General features: G+C 49.1%; 3 protein-coding genes across 3 annotated transcripts in view; 2 read left to right on the forward strand and 1 right to left on the reverse strand.

Annotated features, from left to right (window-relative positions):
• Positions 1-4,698, forward strand: part of LOC101949018 (zinc finger protein RFP-like) — a 23,492-nt gene extending 18,794 nt beyond the window's left edge. Inside the window, exon 8 of the mRNA XM_005312485.4 lies at positions 566-4,698. Coding sequence (XP_005312542.2) covers positions 566-1,080 — 515 coding nt within the window. The 3' untranslated portion in view covers positions 1,081-4,698. The remainder of the gene's footprint in view (positions 1-565) is intronic.
• Positions 3,361-18,596, forward strand: LOC122173352 (uncharacterized). The gene is made up of 3 exons (XM_065564625.1): positions 3,361-11,944; positions 13,546-14,408; positions 16,123-18,596. The coding sequence occupies exon 1, from the start codon at positions 3,361-3,363 to the stop codon at positions 4,660-4,662; it is 1,302 nt and encodes a 433-aa protein (XP_065420697.1). The 3' UTR covers positions 4,663-11,944; positions 13,546-14,408; positions 16,123-18,596.
• LOC135974966 (uncharacterized) lies at positions 4,912-6,556 on the reverse strand. The gene is made up of 2 exons (XM_065564667.1): positions 6,016-6,556; positions 4,912-5,414 (listed from the first exon to the last, which is right to left on the reverse strand). Exons 1-2 carry the CDS (start codon positions 6,554-6,556, stop codon positions 4,912-4,914), a joined length of 1,044 nt encoding a protein of 347 aa, XP_065420739.1.
• Positions 18,597-19,574: the final 978 nt, after the last annotated feature.

Consider the following 19,574-nt stretch of genomic DNA (forward strand, 5'->3'; position numbering starts at 1 on the left):
CAGCTGTAGCAAGCTCCGGGAGGGAGGGGGGAGGAGCGGGAACATGGCTCGCTCAGGGGAGGAGGTGGGGAACAGGCAGGGCCGGGGCAGGGATTTGGGGAAGGAGTCGGAATAGGGGCAGGGAGGGGGTGGAGTTGGGGCAGGGACTTTGGGGAAGGAGTTGGAATGGGGGCAGGGTGGGGTGAAGTCGGGGCGGGGCCGGGGACAGAGGAGGGTCGAACACCCACCGGCGCCAGTAGAAGTCGGCGCCTATGGCCCGTAGCATCCAATGGGCAGTGTCAAGGGGAAGTTGTTGAAATGAAGCTGATAAAACAGCAAAGGGAAGAAGGGGAGCAGTTTAGATACCTTAATAAAATGTAGCTTGAGTGGCAGGACCTTGTTACGGATTCAGAAATAGACACCCTCCCACCCCCTCCTAGCTGAGCCTACATCAGCAACAAAGTTGGTGACCTGCCAGTTACCTCATCTTGTGCAACTGAAGGTTTTCCTTATCCATTAAAGGCAGGAATTTTCAAAGGGATCTAAGGGAGTGCCCCTAACACTTTGATTCTCTCCTCCCCCCCAGCCAACGTGACCCTGGATCCAGACACGGCTCATCCTCATCTCATCCTGTCTGAGGATGGGAAAAGCGTGAAATGGGGACCTGCACGGCAGGACGTGCCCGACAACTTCAGAAGATTTGATCCCGTTCCCTGTGTGCTGGGCTGTGAGGGGTTCACCTCGGGGAGACATTGCTGGGAAGTGGAGGTGGACGGGAGCAGTTGGGCCGTGGGGGTGGCCAGAGAGTCTGTGACGAGAAAGGGAGGGGTCAGCTTGGAGCCAGAGGAGGGGATCTGGGCTGTGGGGCAGCTGAACCCAATTCAGTATGTGGCTCTCACTTCTCCTTGGACAAGCCTGCCACCGGATAGGAGACCCAGGAAGATCTGGGTCGCCCTGGACTACAAAAGGGGGCAGGTGACATTTTTCAACGCTGAGAACCACACTGAGATCTTCACTTTCATAGCAGTCACTTTTGCTGGGAGAATCTTCCCGTTCTGCTGGGTGGCAGACAAAAACTCCCAGGTCAGAATCTGTCACTGAGCTGCAAGATCAGGTATTCCTCTTCCCCGCACCCCTGGGGCCTGGATCTGGCATCTGCTCCGTAGAATCTCCTGGTGGAATTCTAGTCTGTCCGACCCAGCTTCTAACACTCGCTTCACAGCACTATCTGACTGCCCACGCCACCTCCTACTGGAGCCCAGAGAGAGCCCGGTTTCTCTAACGCCGGCAGACAATTCATGGCACAGACAGTTCATGACAGGGATACACAGACAGGGATACACTCCCCCTACTGCAGGATCCCTCCTCGGATGAGCAGGAGAGGATCTTTTCTAAGGGTACGTCTACACTACGAAATTAGTTCGAATTTATAGAAGCCGGTTTTATTGAAATCGGTTGTATACAGCCGATTGTGTGTGTCCACACAATAAAATGCTCTAGGTGCTCTAGTCGGCGGACCGCGTCCACAGTACAAGGCTAGCGTCGACTTCCAGAGCATTGCAGTATGGGTAGCTATCCCACAGCTATCCCACAGTTCCCGCAGTCTCCGCCGCCCCTTTGAATTCTGGGTTGAGATCCCAATGCCCGGATGATGCAAAACAGTGTCGCGGGCGGTTCTGGGTACATGTCGTCAGGCCCCTCCCTCCCCCGTCACAGCAACGGCAGACAATAGATTCGCGCCTCTTTACCTGGGTTACCTGGGTTACCTGTGCAGACAACATGGAGCCCGCTCAGCTCAGCTCACCGTCACCATATGTCCTCTGGGTGTCGGCAGACGTGGGACTGCATTGCTACACAGCAGCAGCTGCTAACTGCCTTTTGGCGGTAGACGGTGCAGTAGACTGGTAGCCTTCATCGGCGATCTGGGTGCTGGCAGCCGTGGGGCTTGCCTTTTGGCAGTAAATGGTGTATTACGACTATTAGCCGTCCTATTACAAGTCGGGTCATCGCACGTTAGCAGAGTCTTCCCCGAGCAGCCGATTGTGCAATAGGCCTGAAGACCATCGTCATACGCCGCTCCGTATTTGCTGCCAAGCACCCAGAAAGATGCCGAGGGCTATCAGTCACGCTGCACCGTCGTCTTAAGATGTAAAAAATAGATTTGCTCTGTATTCATTTGCTTCCCCCTCCCTCCGTCAAATCAACGGCCTGCTAAGCCCAGGGTTTTCAGTTTAATCTTTGGGGGGAACATTCTGTGTGACAGTTGTTTGTGTTTCTCCCTGATGCACAGCCACCGTTCTTGATTTTAATTCCCTGTGCCTGTACGCCATGTCGTCACTCAGCCCGCCCTCCCTCCTTCCCCTAGTCCGTCAGATACTACGTTTGCGCCACAGCTCAGAGAGCCGAGAAGCGGTTCGCGCCTTTTCTTTGAATTCTGGGTTGAGATTCCAATGCCCGGATGATGCAAAACAGTGTCGCGGGCGGTTCTGGGTACATGTCGTCAGGCCCCTCCCCCCTCGTCACAGCAACGCAGACAATAGATTCGCGCCTTTTTACCTGGGTTACCTGTGCAGACAACATACCACGGCAAGCATGGAGCCCGCTCAGCTCAGCTGAGCTCACCGTCACCATATGTCCTCTGGGTGCTGGCAGACGTGGGACTGCATTGCTACACAGCAGCAGCTGCTAACTGCCTTTTGGCGGTAGACGGTGTAGCATGAGTGATAGCCATGGGGCTGGCAGCCGTAGGGCTGCATTGCACCAGCCCCTTGCCAGGCGATGGTATATTATGATTGGTACCCGTCGTCATCGTATTGGTGTGGCTGTCAATCATGGCCACCTGGGCAGACATGCTACTGTTTCGATGATGATGGCTACCAGTCGTAATATACTGTTTTCTGCCAATTGCCCAGTATTGTCTGCTAAGCACCCAGAAGAGGCCGAGGGCGATGCTGGGTGCTGGCGGACGTGGGGCTGGCAGACATGGGGCTGCATTGCTACACAGCAGCAGCCCCTTGCCTTTTTGCAGATGATGGTATTTTATGACTGGTATCCGTCATCGTCGTACTGGTATGGGTATGGCTGTCACTCATGCTGCACCGTCGGCTGCCACCTTAAGATGTAAAAAATAGATTTGTTCTGTATTCATATGCTTCCCCTTCCTCCGTGAAATCAATGGCCTGCTAAGCCCAGGGTTTTCATTTTAATCTTTGGGGGGAACATTCTGTGTGACAGTTGTTTGTGTTTCTCCCTGTTCCTGTACCTGTACGCCATGTCGTCACTCGGCCCTCCCTCCCTCCCGCCCTCCCTCCTTCTCCTGGTCCATCAGATACTACTTTCGCGCCTTTTTTCTGACCAGGCGCCATAGCTAGCACTGGGATCATGGAGCCCGCTCAGATCACCGCGGCAATTATGAGCACTATGAACACCACGCGCATTGTCCTGGAGTATATGCAGAGCCAGGACATGCCAAGGCGAAACCCGGACCAGGCGAGGAGGCGATTGCAGCGCGGCGACGAGAGTGATGAGGAAATTGACATGGACATAGACCTCTCACAAGGCACAGGCACCAGCAATGTGGAAATCATGGTGTCACTGGGGCAGGTTGATGCCGTGGAACGCCGATTCTGGGCCCGGGAAACAAGCACAGACTGGTGGGACCGCATCGTGCTGCAGGTATGGGACGATTCCCAGTGGCTGCGAAACTTTCGCATGCGTAAGGGCACTTTCATGGAACTTTGTGACTTGCTGTCCCCTGCCCTGAAACGCCAGGATACCAAGATGAGAGCAGCCCTCACAGTTGAGAAGCGAGTGGCGATAGCCCTGTGGAAGCTTGCAACGCCAGACAGCTACCGGTCAGTCGGGAATCAATTTGGAGTGGGCAAATCTACGGTGGGGGCTGCTGTGATCCAATTTGCCAGGGCAATGAAAGACCTGGTGATAGCAAGGGTAGTGACTCTGGGCAACGTGCAGTCAATAGTGGATGGTTTTGCTGAAATGGGATTCCCAAACTGTGGCGGGGCCATAGACGGAACCCATATCCCTATCTTGTCACCGGAGCACCAAGCCACCGACTACGTAAACCGCAAGGGGTACTTTTCAATGCTGCTGCAAGCCCTGGTGGATCACAAGGGACGTTTCACCAACATCAACGTGGGATGGCCGGGAAAGGTACATGATGCTCGCGTCTTCAGGAACTCTGCTCTGTTTCGAAAGCTGGAGGAAGGGACTTTCTTCCCGGACCAGAAAGTGACCATTGGGGATGTTGAAATGCCTATCGTGATCCTTGGGGACCCAGTCTACCCCTTAATGCCATGGCTCATGAAGCCGTACACAGGCAGCCTGGACAGGAGTCAGGACCTGTTCAACTACAGGCTGAGCAAGTGCCGAATGGTGGTGGAATGTGCATTTGGACATTTAAAAGCGCGCTGGCGCAGCTTACTGACTCGCTCAGACCTCAGCGAAAAGAATATCCCCATTGTTATTGCTACTTGCTGTGCGCTCCACAATATCTGTGAGAGTAAGGGGGAGACCTTTATGGCGGGGTGGGAGGTTGAGGCAACTCGCCTGGCCGCTGATTACGCGCAGCCAGACACCAGGGCGGTTAGAGGAGCACAGCAGGGCGCGGTGCGCATCAGAGAAGCTTTGAAAACGAGTTTTGTGACTGGCCAGGCTACTGTGTGAAACTTCTGTTTGTTTCTCCTTGATGAACCCTCCAAACCCCCCCCCCCCGACCCGGTTCACTCTACTTCCCTGTAAACCAACCACCCCACCGCACCCTCCCCTCCCGCTTGCAGAGGCAATAAAGTCATTTTTTTTTAACATTCATGCATTCTTTATTAGTTCCTTACAGAGGTAGGGGGATAATTGCCAAGGTAGCCTGGGATGGGTGGGGAAGGAGGGATGGAAAAGGACACACTGCATTTTAAAACTTTAACTCTTATTGAAGGCCAGCCTTCTGATGCTTGGGCGATCATCTGGGGTGGAGTGACTGGGTGGACGGAGGCCCCCCCACTGTGTTCTTGGGCGTCTGGGTGAGGAGGCTATGGAACTTGGGGAGGAGGGCTGTTGGTTACACAGGGGCTGTAGCGGCGGTCTCTGCTCCTGCTGCCTTTCCTGCAACTCAACCATACGCTCGAGCATATCAGTTTGATGCTCCAGCAGACGGAGCATTGCCTCTTGCCGTCTGTCTGCAAGCTGACGCCACCTATCGTCTTCAGCCCGCCACTTGCTCTGTTCTTCCCGCGATTTAGCCCGCCACCTCTCCTCTCGTTCATATTGGGCTTTTCTCATCTCCGTCATTGACTGCCTCCACGCATTCTGCTGTGCTCTATCAGCCTGGGCGGACATCTGGAGCTCCGTGAACATCTCGTCCCTCGTCCTACGTTTTCTCTTTCTAATGTTCACGAGCCTCTGCGAAGGAGAAACATTTGCAGCTGGCGGAGGAGAAGGGAGAGGTGGTTAAAAAAGACACATTTTAGAGAACAATGGGTACACTCTTTCATTACAAGGTCGCATATTTCGGCTTGCAGGCAGCCATCGTAGGCCACAGTGTTTTGGCTTTTTTAACCTTCTTAACATGCGGGAAAGGTTGCAAACAGCAGCGCATTTCCCATATCAAGGATGAATTGGGTTGTCCATTTAAAATGGGGTTTCAATGTAAAAGGAGGGGGCTGCGGTTTCCCGGTTAACATGCGGCACAAACACAAGTAACCCCCCCCCCCCCCCCACACACACACACACGATTCTCTGGGATGATCACTTCACCCCTCCCCCCACCGCGTGGTTAACAGCGGGGAACATTTCTGGTCAGAAGAGCAGGAACGGGCGCCTCTGAATGTCCCCTTAATAAAATCACCCCATTTCAACCAGGAGAGCTTTCTGGAGATGTCCCTGGAGGATTTCCGCTCCATCCCCATACACGTTAACAGACTTTTCCAGTAGATGTACTGGCCGCGATTGCCAGGGCAAAGTAATCATTAAACACGCTTGCTTTTTTTTTGCAATGTTTACAAATAGTTACAAAGTTACACTCACCAGAGGTCTCCTGTGTGCCCTGAGGGTCTTGGGTGAGTTCGGGGGTTACTGGTTCCAGGTCCAGGGTCACAAACATATCCTGGCTGTTGGGGAAACCGGTTTCTCCGCTTCCTTGCTGCTGTGAGCTACCTACAGTACCTCCATCGTCATCTTCCTCGTTCCCTGAACTGTCTTCCCTGTGTGTTTCTCCAGTGAGAGAGTCATAGCACACGGTTGGGGTAGTGGTGGCTGCACCCCCTAGGATCGCATGCAGCTCCGCGTAGTAGCGGCAAGTTTGCGGCTCTGCCCCGGACCTTCCGTTTGCTTCTCTGGCTTTGTGGTAAGCTTGCCGTAGCTCCTTAATTTTCACGCGGCACTGCTGTGTGTCCCTGTTATGGCCTCGGTCCTTCATGGCCTTGGAGATCTTTTCTAATACTTTTCCATTTCTTTTACTGCTACGGAGTTCAGCTATCACTGCTTCATCTCCCCATATGGCGAGCAGATCTCGTACCTCCCGTTCGGTCCATGCTGGAGCTCTTTTGCGATCCTGGGAGGACTCCATCACGGTTACCTGTGCTGATGAGCTCTGCGGGGTCACCTGTGCTCTCCACGCTGGGCAAACAGGAAATGAAATTCAAACCTTTGCGGGTCTTTTCCTGTCTACCTGGTCAGTGCATCTGAGTTGAGAGTGCTGTCTAGAGCGGTCACAATGAAGCACTGTGGGATAGCTCCCGGAGGCCAATAACGTCGAATTCCGTCCACACTACCCCAATTCCGACCCGCAAAGACCGGTTTTATCGCTAATCCCCTCGTCAGAGGTGGTGTAAAGAAACCGGTTTAAAGGACCCTTTAAGTCGAAAGAAAGGGCTTCGTTGTGTGGACGTGTCCAGGCTTAATTCGGTTTAACGCCGCTAAAGTCGACCTAAACCCGTAGTGTAGACCAGGCCTAAGAGGAGAGAGATCAGAGGGATTAGAGGTGCGGGAAACAAAGAGTAACTGGTGAGGATGTTTATAGAAGGAAATATGAGAGGAAAATGTATAGGAGGAAAAGAGATGAGGGAGAATATAAACTCTTTGGAGCAGGGACTGTCTCTCGCTGTGTGTCTGTGCAGTGCCCGGCACAATGGGGCCCTGATCTCAGCAGGGGCAGGGACTGTCTCTCGCTGTGTGTCTGTGCAGTGCCCGGCACAACGGGGCCCTGATCTCAGCTGGGGCAGGGACTGTCTCTGGCTGTGTGTCTGTGCAGTGCCCGGCACAATGGGGCCCTGATCTCAGTTGGGGTTATCCTCAGGGGCGGCACCAGCGCAGCAAGCACAGGCCTGGGGCAGCACGCCGGGGTGGGCGGGGAGCGGCGTGCCGGTCACCGTGAGGGCAGCAGTCAGGCAGCCTTCAGCGGCGTTTCTGCGGGAGGTCCGCCAGTCCCACGGCTTTGGCGGCGGGTACGCCGAAGGCGTGGGACCGGCAGATCACCCGCAGAAATGTCACCGAAGGCCACCTGACTGCCGTGCTTGGGGCGGCAAAAAACATAGAGCCGCCTCTGGTTATCCTAATATATGTAATAGGCAATGATAGCTACACAAGAGACACTGAGAATCATTCAGAGGATTCATAGACTTGGGATAAAATTTTCAGAAGGGCCTAAATCCCATTTTCAAAGGAGATGAGTGACTCTTGAGAACTCACGACTCAATGAAAGTCGACGGGACTCTGGCTTCGAAATCACTTCAGTGCTTTTGAAAATATGCCCCTCATTGAACATTAGGTGCCATTCTAAGCACCCATCCCTTTGCTATATCAGCAGCGATTTAAGTGGGGGTCTATGCAGGCCCATGGCTCCTCCCACGTAGACGGGGGAGTCACAGGATGGGGCCCTTTCTTGGCTTCAGAAGGTGGAAATTGCCAAAGGATTGTCCCACGTTCCCTGGTTAAGTGAGATCAACCGGCGGCTTTCTCCGTTGTCCTTGCTGCTCATGCAAATGTTCAACGTTCAAAGCCAACTTGTGTTTATTTTAGGATTCGCATTTACCTAAGTAAGGATAAAATCCATATTTTTAAATACCCGTATTTTCTATTGTCTTCCCTGCCCCCTATCTATATTATTGAGCATTTGTCGGGAGGGAACATAAATACGGTTCACCAGAGGGGCTTGTGACTCGAACACCAATGGGGAACACAGCAAACTCGGCAAGGATTGGTGCTAGCAGGAATGGGGAGGATGGGATGATTAAGACTGGAATTTTCCAAGGCCTTTAAGGAGGCTAAGCCATGAGAGGCAGGCGCCCAACTCCCCTAAGACACTCTGACCATTCCAGTCTGACCAGAGCTGGGGAGAGGGGTAAGTCCGAGCGGGCTGAGGTGAGGGTGCAACGGAGTGGGAATTTAAATAATATTTCATTGAACAATGGCCCAATCTCCCTCTGGACTGCCCAGCCATTGCCAATTCCCCCGACCTTTCCTGGCAGAAGGGAAGATTTGGGCCACCTTCTGATCTCATTTACATTGACAAAACATGGAAGTAATTCCACTGGAATCAGGAGTCACTCTCGATTTATACAGGTGTAAACAAGAGCAGGATTTGACCCATTATTTTACAGCCCCCAGATAAGTGTATCTCTACAACCCTTGGATGGTAACAGGGAGGGAAACACCGATTTGTTAAAAGCTCAGCCCGTTCCTAGGAACAGAAAAGTGAAAAAGACATTCCACTATAAGATCACATTCCTGCTACAGGTTGTGGAAAGACCCAGGTACATGAATCAACCGCAGGGCTAGAAATCCAAGTACCACTTTAACCAATATAAAAATAATCAATAACAATACACATCTACCTTGATATAACGCTGTCCTCGGGAGCCAAAAAATCTTACCGTGTTATAGGTGAAACTGCATTATATCGAACTTGCTTTGATCCACTGGAGTGCATCGGTAGCGCTGTACATGAAGACTAGCCCTCATATAAGGCACCTTTCTGCTGGTACAACAACATCCACGCTAGGGGTTGTCTTGCTGTAGCAAGCCCAGTAAAACGAATCGCACCCCTAAGCAACGTAGACAGGTCAGTACAAAACCCACACAGAGCAGGCTTTCATTCTCAATGGTCAAAAAAATAGAAACTTTTGGGGTTTTCAGTTTTTTAACATCTCTCCCCCCTCAGGCCCCCCTTCCCACGAAAATCAATGGAATCAGAATTTTTCTATTTCATCAAAAATATATTTTGTTTTCTTTGGGAGGCGGGTGTGTGTATGTGTGTGTGTGGGAGGGAATCACTGACAAATGTCTGTGCCGTTCTAGTATGTGTCTACACTGGAGTTGGAGGTGTAATTTCCAGCTCATATAGGCAGAGGCGATGCGGTGGGGGGCCATGCAGGGTCAGGAGCCCGCCCCCGATTTACTTGCCTTGTACTGAGCATGTTCACACAGACTAAGCCTACTCAGTAACACTGCTGAAGCCGGCTGCCCTCACTCTATCCCCTGGGGTTGTCTCTGCATAGAGGAGTACCCACGCTGGCGCGGACTGAGCTAGTGTACTAAAAACAGACGTGGGCAGCAGGACGGGCTCTCCGTCTCAAGTACAATCCCACCTGAAACCCTGGGTAAGTACCGTGGCTGGCTCCCTATCCTGCCACCTGGGCTACCATTGCTATTTTTAGCCTGCGAGCTTGATCAGAGCTAGCAGGGGTATGTCTGCACGAGCTGGAAATGAAACCTCCAGCTGCAGTATAGACATACCCGTGGATAAGATTAATAAATCAGAGACAACCCGTGCCTGCCAATAGTGCAGGGGTGGGGGAGGGACAGAGTGAGGGCAGCTGGCTTCAGCAGTGTTACTGAGCATGCTCAGTACAAGCCAAGCAGCAAATCTGGAGGGGGGGCATGTGACCCCCCCCCATTTCCCCCTCCATGCATTGCCTCTGTCCCTAGTGGATCTTCATTAATTTCAGAGAAGTTACAGCAGCAGCTCTCAACCTTTCCAGGTGACTGGCGTCTGATTTGTCTTGTGTACCCCAAGTTTCACCTCACTTAAAAACGACTTGCTTACAAAATCAGACATAAAAATACAAAAATGTCACAGCCACTAGTACCGAACACTTGCTGCCTTTCTCATTTTACCATATAATTATAAAATAAAACAATTGGAATATAAATATTGTACTTCCATTTCAGTGTATAGTCTGTAGAACAGTATAAAGTCATTGTCTGTCTGAAATTTTAGTTTGCACTGACTTCGCTAGTGTTTTTTATGCAGCCTGTTGTAAAACTAGGCAAATATCTAGATGAGCTGATGTACCCTCTTGAAGACCTCTGAGTCCCTTCAGAGCAGTGGTTCCCAAACTGGGGTTTGGGAACCCCTGGGGGTTCGCAAAATGTTACAGGGGGTTCTCAGGAAAAAAATTCCCTAATGGTGGACAGAGTTGTCTCAGCAGCCCGGAGCCCCTGGACTTCCAAGAGCTAAGCAGATCAAAGCAAGCATCTCTATCACACTGAGGAGATTTAAACTTCAAGACTCCTTATGAGAAATGGAAAGGATGGTGGATATTTTTTGCTGGTTTTAAAATGAAATAGGCAGCTAGTATTGTTTTTAAAATCATGATGAAGAACAAGTTTAAGCTTTGTTGTAACGTGCGGTGTTTGCCTGGACTGCTCAAGACCTGAATGCTTGTGTAGGAGGAACTCTTTGAGTTGGCTTCTTAAATACCTTCCTGCTGTTTCACATCTGATACTCCTTGATGAAACATAGGAGCCTTGTCTTATAACAGGCTTATTCAAAGTGATACAAGCTACGAAAGCGAGATCTTGGAAGAGTGTTGCCATTTTCATAATACAATAAAAATACTGTAATGATAAATAATAATTAATAATAAAGAGTGTGTAATAAGCATGTCATAAAAACAAATTTTATATTTCCAAGATCACAGCTTTTATAATTTATACTCGGGTAAAGGAGAAAATCCCTGGAAATATTCATTTTTTGGAGGGGGTTCACGAGACTTCACATTTTAGTGAAAGGGGTTCACAGGTTGTTAAAGGTTGGGAACCACTGCTCCAGAGAGACGCGTACCCCTGCTTGAGAACCACTGAGTTACAGAAAGGAAGATTTGGCTCTTCAGATCCACTTTTCATTCGTTGCTCCGCTGAGCCTCCCAGGCTCTGGCCCGCTGACAAAATTACACGTTGCAACCTAAAGAAAACCCAGAAGCAAACACCAAAACAACACGCACAAAACACTTCCAGGGAAAGAAACAGCCAGTTGCTGGGTAAGAAGACTCAGGTCATGTCTGTGATGAAGAGATTGCAGCTGATCTTCTCTCTTTTACACAGTAGGAGTGGTGGCTTCTGAGAATCCAGCTGAAACTCCCCAACAGGAGGCCGCTTGCACTAGCCTTGTGACGTGCTTATAAGGTCCAGTGCTCACGGTTGGAGAGAGAACATTTGCTGCGCTTGCATTAGCCAGTGCTTGGAAGAATCACCTAGAAACATCTCTCCTCTGTGCAGAGAAACCCAGGGGAGTGTTGTAGAACTGGGCAGACCATTCATTCTGCAGTTGGCCAAAGATCCAGAAGCAGAGCGGGTGTGTGAGAAACACCAGGAGGAATTTGCTTTGTTGTCTGAAGAGGGGCCAAAAAACTCACCTCTGTGTTCTGCACGGCACACCAAGAAACCATGTTACAGCTTCCACAGAGACAGCCGCTGAGCAGTGCGAGGTAGGAAATTGCTAGTGAGTGAAACATATTATAATAAAAACCACCAGTAGCAAATCAAGTAACTAAATGGGGGATCTGCTGCAAGACATTTTAAAACACATCTCTAACTATTTGCTGCCTTGTTTCTCTTATCAGAGCTAGAACGATGGAATGGTAATTGCTAGGATCACTCTTTCACTGATAAAAAGAAAACCAGCTACCGATGTCTCCCTAGCAGTCCAGAATTTAGAAACACTCTGCATTATGCAGTAAGTTTGTTGTTCAATTCCCTTCAAACTGATCCTTCTCTCTTTTGCAGTCAATAGCCAGTCTCCTCTTGACTACAATAGAAACGATGCTTTTTGGGCTCCTGCTATCTGCCTTGGTTGTTTTTTATATCCTCATATTTCCCATATAGCCTTTTGTCTGTTCTTTATCCAGAGTTATTTTTACTTCCGTGCTAACTGCTCCAACTTCTTCTGTTTCTTTGTTGGAGAAGGAACCCAACATCTTTGCTATTTTTGAGCCATCATTAATGTAGAACAGGTTGAATGATTCAACATCTAGAAATGTAACCCCTATTTTTACCCATGAAAGCTTATGCCCAAATAAATCTGTTAGTCTTTAAGGTGCCAGCAGACTCCTTGTTGTATTTGTGGATACAGACTAACACGGCTACCCCCTGATACTTGTGATCATCAAGTCTGACCTCTGTGAGGCCATAGAACTTCCCTGAAATAATTCCTGTTTGAGCTAGAGCACAGTTTTCAGAAGAAAATAAAAAATCCGGTCTTGATTTTAAAATTGCCGGTGGTGGTAAATTGTTCCAATGGCTAATTACCCTCCTGTTTAAAAACTAATACCTTGTTTCCGATCTGAATTTGTCCAGCTTTAACGTCCAGTTATTGGATCTTGTTTAATCTTTGTCTTCTACATTAGTTGTCTGATAGGTCTTTGACTAAAGGTTTGTGTGAATTCATTTTAGCCTCTGGATCCAGAGGCATAGAGGGTGGGGGAATGTGGGGTCACATGCCCCATCCCAGATTTGCTGCTTGGATTGTACTGATCATGCTCACGTGGACTGAGCATGCTCAGTAACACTGCTGAAGCCGGGTGCCCTCACTCTGCCCCCCCCCTCCCCACACCCCCCCCCACACACACACTATCAGCAGGCACTGGTATCTCTGTCTGGATCCATGTATCACACCAGATCTCAGTGCAGTTCCAAGTGACCGGGGCCAGCTTCCTGGGGGAGGGCGTGGTCCCAGTGCATTTATCTCTGTGAGACACATTTTGACAGTCCACGAAAGCTTATGCTCTAATAAATTTGTTAGTCTCTAAGGTGCCACAAGTACTCTTGTACATTTTGACCAAGGTCTCAGCCCAGCTTGTCAATTCCTGCACCTCTAGTTGCAGGCACAAATTTGTAAGTGACTCCGAAACTCAGGTTTGAGCATGCACCTGGGCCTTTAGTTTGCAGGTGGGGTCCGGATTGCTCATACGCAGGCTACTACTATGCATATACAATGTTCATTATTTGCTGCTGGTGCCTTGTGATTGGACGCCAAAATCACATGGTTTTGTTTCTGTTCCCTGGGTGATTTGACTTCCTAAATTAAGTCAAAGTTAAGTTCATAAATAGGAAGTTTCTATTTTAGCAGTGGAGAAAAGGTTCTCCAAGCCCCAAACCCTAATCGCTGGAGTTCAGAGAGTTAACGATTGGAATCGAGAGATTAAAGACATAGATCTGAATTGACCAGCTATTGGTAACTGTGAAACTGAAGTAGTGATCAAAAAATGAGCTGCTTCTGGAGCAGGAGGAGCATGGCATGTGGAGATGAACTCCCTTTCCTCTCCCTCTGACTTATAGGACACCAGAGACATATTGAACGGGTACGTGGTTCCTTCTCACTCCCCCCTCATACTTCACAATGCAGGTAAGGGGCTTGGGCATTGGCTGAAAGACACATCTCCAATGTTACACGTCTGGGTGGTGATTTTTTGTTTGTTTGTTTTCTCAAAGCCCCATTTCCTGGAGTCATGTGATTACACTAAAACCTCAGCGGCTTCTTTTTTTAAGGCAATTTAAGGCAACTGTCATGGTTGCAGAGAAAAGTTTTAAAATATTCACCCAAAGAGCTGAAAAGCTATAAGACAGGGAATAAGCAGCTGTCAGAAGGGACCAGGGATGGACATTTTGCCTAGTCCCTGTGTGGGAATGGTGGTGAAAAGACTCCCAAGTATTTATATTACCATGGTACCTATACCCCCAGCTGATATCAGGACCCCACTACATACGCACAAAGAGACAGTCCCTGCCCTGGAGAATGTACAGTCTAGACAAGCCAGGCAGAAGGTGGGAGTGGAAGTCACTTGCCTTTAGTCACCCAGCATGTGTGTTGCAGAACACAGGGAGCTGAAGCCTGGTGTCCCGGTTCCCAGTCCAGTGCTCTTTCCACTGCTCCACACTGCCCCCCATCGTGGGTCTTTCCCCATCACTCCCCCAGCCTCGAGAGCACTTGCAGACCCATGCCAGGTCCAGGCACAAATAGGCCCCTTGATGTTTTGCTGCCACTTGAACTGAGCAATCAGGTGATGATTAATAAATGTGTGGTTGGTGTTTTTCCTCCTCTAGCTGTGAGGAGGGGAAGGTGCGAGCTGCAATGGCTCTTTCTCCAAGGCAAAGGACGCCGGAGTTCTCCCTCAACCCCCAAACTCTGAAGCAATTCAAAGGTGAGACACACAAACCCTCGCTCCGAAATTTCGTCAGCGTGCAATGCACTTTCCCCAGCCACTGGAACGTCTGCTGAGCTTCCCAATGGGGTGTCGGGCCCATAGGCGCCAACTCCGTGGGGGCTCTGGGGCTGGAGCACCCAAGCCCTGTGGAAATAAAATAGTGGGTGGTCAGCACACACCGGTGGGCCCCCGCCAATCAGCTCCCCCCCCCCCCCCAACAGACAAATCAGCACTTTGCAGGAACATTAGGATTTAAAAAAACAATACTCATTAGAAACTAGGAAATTCAGGATGAAGCGTCCAAGAAACACAAAGATACAATATTGTTTAAACAAATACATTAAGGCAGAGACAAGGTGGGGGAGGTGATATCTTTTATTGGACCAACTTCTGTTGGTGGGAGAAACACGTTTTCAAGCTACACAGAGCTCTTCTTCAGGTAAAAGATATTCCATCACCCACCTTGTCTCTCTAATATCCCAGGTCTGACACTGCTGCAACCACACTGCAGACATTCAGGCAGGACATTTTAAGAATTACATTGCAAAAATACCCAGCATGTGAAAGCAAGGAATTTCTCAGGTAAGGTCACTTATGACAACCTTAACTCTGCCCCCTTGTATGAAAGACTCTGCAATAACTTTATCCATCCACACTAGGAAATATTTGGGTGTCTTGTAAGTTTAAGCTTCTTTCCAGAACTTTAGTTGGTTGACAATTATCCGTGATTTTGTTGATGGAGATGCTAAAATCTAAAAATGGTTGGGTCACATTAATCCTTCTTTAGGACCATGTGGAGTGCACAGGAGACGAGCTGCTTTGTCCATTTCTGATCCATCGCAGTACATGAGCGTCAATTATCCCACCTTATTTACAAAGATCTTATGCCCCAAGAGTTGCACAGGGGTCCTCGTGCATGGAGCTAGTGTGCCTATGTAAACTCACCTCCTACGTCTAGATCACAAGTGTACAAAACTGGTGGGTGCGGTGAGGCAGCATATTTATTGTGTGTGTCGACATTCAGAATTGTGTATGCATGAAAGGAACTTTTAAAATGATGGTTTATTGTTCCCATTTTCTTAACTCCACTCTCAGTGCAGTGTTCAGTTCTACCCTGTCTATGGCTATAAGAACTTGTATCCTTGATCCTAAAAGGACACATTTTACAGAACCAGGAGAGATGGAAGCATAGGTGCTGGAACTAGGGGTGCTGTCTTCAAGTGATTTCCATCATATCCAGGGTTTAGTGTTTGGTTCAATGGCTCTCAGCACCCCCACTGTACAAATTGTTCCAGCTTACCTGGATAGAAGAAGGGAAAGGTGGAAGAGTGGGTACCTAGAGGGGCAGAGTGAAGGTTATTTGAATGACCATCACTTATAATGTCCTATCTTTTCAATGTTTCTTGCTTTTAAAACACAAACATAAACTGTCCTTGTACCTTGCTTGTATCCTCACCTCCGAATGTCCTAGTTTTTTCACACTGGTCGTTGATAGCTCCAGCATCCCTGGTAGGCCTTTAACAACCAAGGGTTTGGTGTGGACTTTCAGACTTACCTTTCACCTAGAAAAAGAAGTCGTTGTGGGGGACATTGTGGGCACCCAGTTGTAGATGATTATTTTGTACTAATGTCTAACTTGAATATTCTGTCCAACCTTCCCCCCAGTGCTGAGTTCAGCCTCTAATGCTAAGATTCTCTCTCTGTCATGCAGTGAACGTGACTCTGGATCCAGACACGGCAGGTCCTGAACTCATCCTCTCTGAGGACCTGAAAGGTGCCAGATGGGGAAAACCAAGTCAGAAGATGCCTGACCGTCCGGAGAGATTTGACACTGATCCCTGTGTGTTGGGCTGTGAGGGATTCACCTCGGGGAGACACTACTGGGAGGTGGAGGTGGATGGGATGTTCTGGACTGTGGGTGTGGCCAGAGAGTCTGTGAGAAGGAAGGGACATATTGTCTTTCGACCCAACACGGGAGTCTTGGGTTTGCAGAAATATGATCACCTCTGCGTGGCGCTCACCAGCCCTTCCAACACCTATGTGCCCCTCAAAAATAACAACAATGAGATCGGCATCTATCTGGACTATGAACTGGGGCGAGTGTCATTTTATGACCTCAGCAACGAGGAGCTGCTCTTTGCTTTCCCGCCGGTCTCTTTCAATGGGGAGAGAGTTTTCCCTTACTTTTGTGTATTTTTGTCCCACATAAAACTGTCCCCCAGAGGGTGATGCAAGGCTGTGATCCCAAGAAACTGGATTCTCTGGCCTGTGGTGTCATAGTCTCTATGATCCTAGAGGTTCTTGCTGAACCTCTCGTAGCATCCATTGCCCTACACTCTATGACCCTGGAGGTTACAATGTTCTTGTTGAACCTCTTGTAGCTTCCATTGCTCTACGCTCTATGACCCTGGAGGATTACAATGTTCTTGCTGAACCTCTCGTAGCATCCATTGCCCTACACTCTATGACCCTGGAGGTTACAATGTTCTTGCTGAACCTCTCGTAGCATTCATTGCTCTACGCTCTATGACCCTGGAGGATTACAATGTTCTTGCTGAACTTCTTCTAGCTTCCATTTCCCTAAGCTCTATGAGCCTGGAAGACAACGTCTTTTCTGTAGAGCTGCTCTGAGCTACCTTATTAGTCTCCATGCCTCAGGAGGACTCCCATGTTTCCTCACAGAAAATCCTAGGCTCTCAATCCTGGTCTCTATGGCTCCACAAGGAGTACAATGTTGTTGCAAAGTCCCATTTAGCTTGCTATTTTCTAGTCTCTATGCTCCTGTCAGAGTCCCATGTTCCTTCAGACCCCCTGCTAGCTCTCTGTCTGCAAACTGGACCATCCTGAAGTACAGAACGTGACACTTTTTAATGGCAGAAATTAAGGAAAGAAAATCTTGAGTGGGTGTCTCGATTCAGCCTGTATTACCGTTGTGACAGATATTGCAAACACACACAGCCTCTTTGGGAGCGGTTGTTTCCACCTGATAAATGCAACAGAGGGTCCTGTGGCACCTTTGAGACTAACAGAAGTATTGGGAGCATAAGCTTTCGTGGGTAAGAACCTCACTTCTTCAGATGCAAGCTGAAGAAGTGAGGTCCTTACCCACGAAAGCTTATGCTCCCAATACTTCTGTTAGTCTCAAAGGTGCCACAGGACCCTCTGTTGCTTTTTACAGATTCAGACTAACACGGCTACCCCTCTGATACTTGACACCTGATAAATGTGATCTGTGGGCTTGAGCCAGAGCTTAAAAGTATGAAAACTTCAGAGACTACTGTATTCAGATGGGCCGGACAACATGGGCCCATAGTATATTGACAGACCTATGTATCAATATGTGTATTACAGGTAATTGTATGTTCCCGGCTCACTGGGTGGATTTTCTGGGAATCTGGGAAGATCAATGCAAAGTCCTATGGTTGGTTACACAGATTCCCAGCCTTTAAGGATTTGCCCCCGGGACAAGGGCACTGGCTGATTTTACCTGCTTCAGGAGCTTGGGGACAAATTTTGGGGTCTAAAGGGTGAGTTTAAACAGACTCTCTCATTTTGAGCCAACAAACTGACGTTAATCGATAGGTCAAACCCTGTGAAGGAGTGGAAGGACTAGAACATGGCAGGGTCTCCATAGGACTGATGCGGGACCTCTGGGAAGCAGAAGTCTGCCTTTCCACTTGTTATTGTTTTATTGATCTTTTTTCTCAGTAAGGTTTTTGTCCTTAAATAAATGCTCTGTGCAAACTGCCTAATCACTGGGTGCCCTGCTGTTAGCCCTTGGCAGAGAGAGCGCAAAACTGCGGTGCTGAGATAGGTCAGATGCCTATCTTTTCTCTGCCGTGCAATGGTGCGATATAAAGGGAAAGCACACACGGAACGTTGGCGAGATGCTAAAGATCTGCCCTTCTGTCCTCTATTTATTCAAGTAGACCAATGAGCCAATAACAGCAGTAAAAGCAACATGAAATAAATATGAAGCGAGTGACTGGGAAATCCCATTGAGACACACAGAATAAAATATTCCCAGCATCCATCACATCACAAGCTTTTCCAGGTGGGGAATTGGTTGTTGGGGATTTGTTTTTTCAAAATACTTATTATGTTTCTTTGTGTAATTTACTTTTCCCTGTTGCTCAGTATCTGGTAGGAAGATCCTTGATTTTGCAATAAATATTTGTTCCTATTTTTCACATTATTCTATCAGAATCCTTTCCCAGCACCACCCCTGTTATGTACCACATCTACAGTAACGCCTCACTTAACGTAGTCCCGGTTAATGTTTCGTTGTTATTTTGCAGATCAATTAGGGAACATGCCCGTTTAAAGTTGCGCAATGCTCCCTTATAACGTTGTTTGGCAGCCACCTGCTTTGTCCACTGCTTGCAGGAAGAGCAGCCCATTGGAGCTAGTGGTGGGGGCTTGGAACCAGGGTGGGCCGACAGCCCCCCTATCATCTCCTCTATGTTCCCTGTGCAGCAGCCGCCCAGCAGGCCATCAATTGCCGGGCAGTTCAGCTGTCCCTCCCCCCACTGCCATGTGCTGCTCCTGCCCTCTGGCTTGGAGCTGCTCCCGGGAGCCTCCTGCTTGCTGTGCAGGGGATGGAGGGAAGAGAGGGGCTAATGTCAGGGTGTCCCCCTGCTCCTGCCCCCCACTTACCCCATCTCTATAGAGCAGGGGGGGACACTACAGGGCTCAAGGGGGAGGGAGCTTGCTGGCAGCAGCTGCTGTCTTAACTTGCTGATCTATTAAAAAGGCAATGTACTTAGAGTGGGGTCAGCATACTTAAAGGCGCAATGCACGTCTCTCTCTGACACACACGGTGTGTGTCTCTGTCTCTCTCTGCCATGCTGTCTCCCCTTCCTCCATTCATGCTGCCTTGTAGAGTGTGAGGCTACATTAGCAACAATGTGTTAACCCTTGAGGGTTCAGCCGAGTGCTAGTTCATCATTTAGCAGTAAGGCATTCCCTGGGAAATATCCCACCCTCTGACTCCACCCCCTCAACCAAGCTTCACAATCATCACTGCTGTGTACAGTATTAAACTGTTTATTTAAAACTTATACTGTGTATATGTGTGTGTATATATATAAAATATAGCCTTTTGTCTTGCAAAAATCATTTCCCTGGACCCTAACCCCCCGCCCCCTTACATTAATTCTTATG

Source organism: Chrysemys picta, chromosome 12, assembly GCF_011386835.1.
Source record: "Chrysemys picta bellii isolate R12L10 chromosome 12, ASM1138683v2, whole genome shotgun sequence".
Lineage (NCBI taxonomy): Eukaryota > Metazoa > Chordata > Testudines > Emydidae > Chrysemys > Chrysemys picta.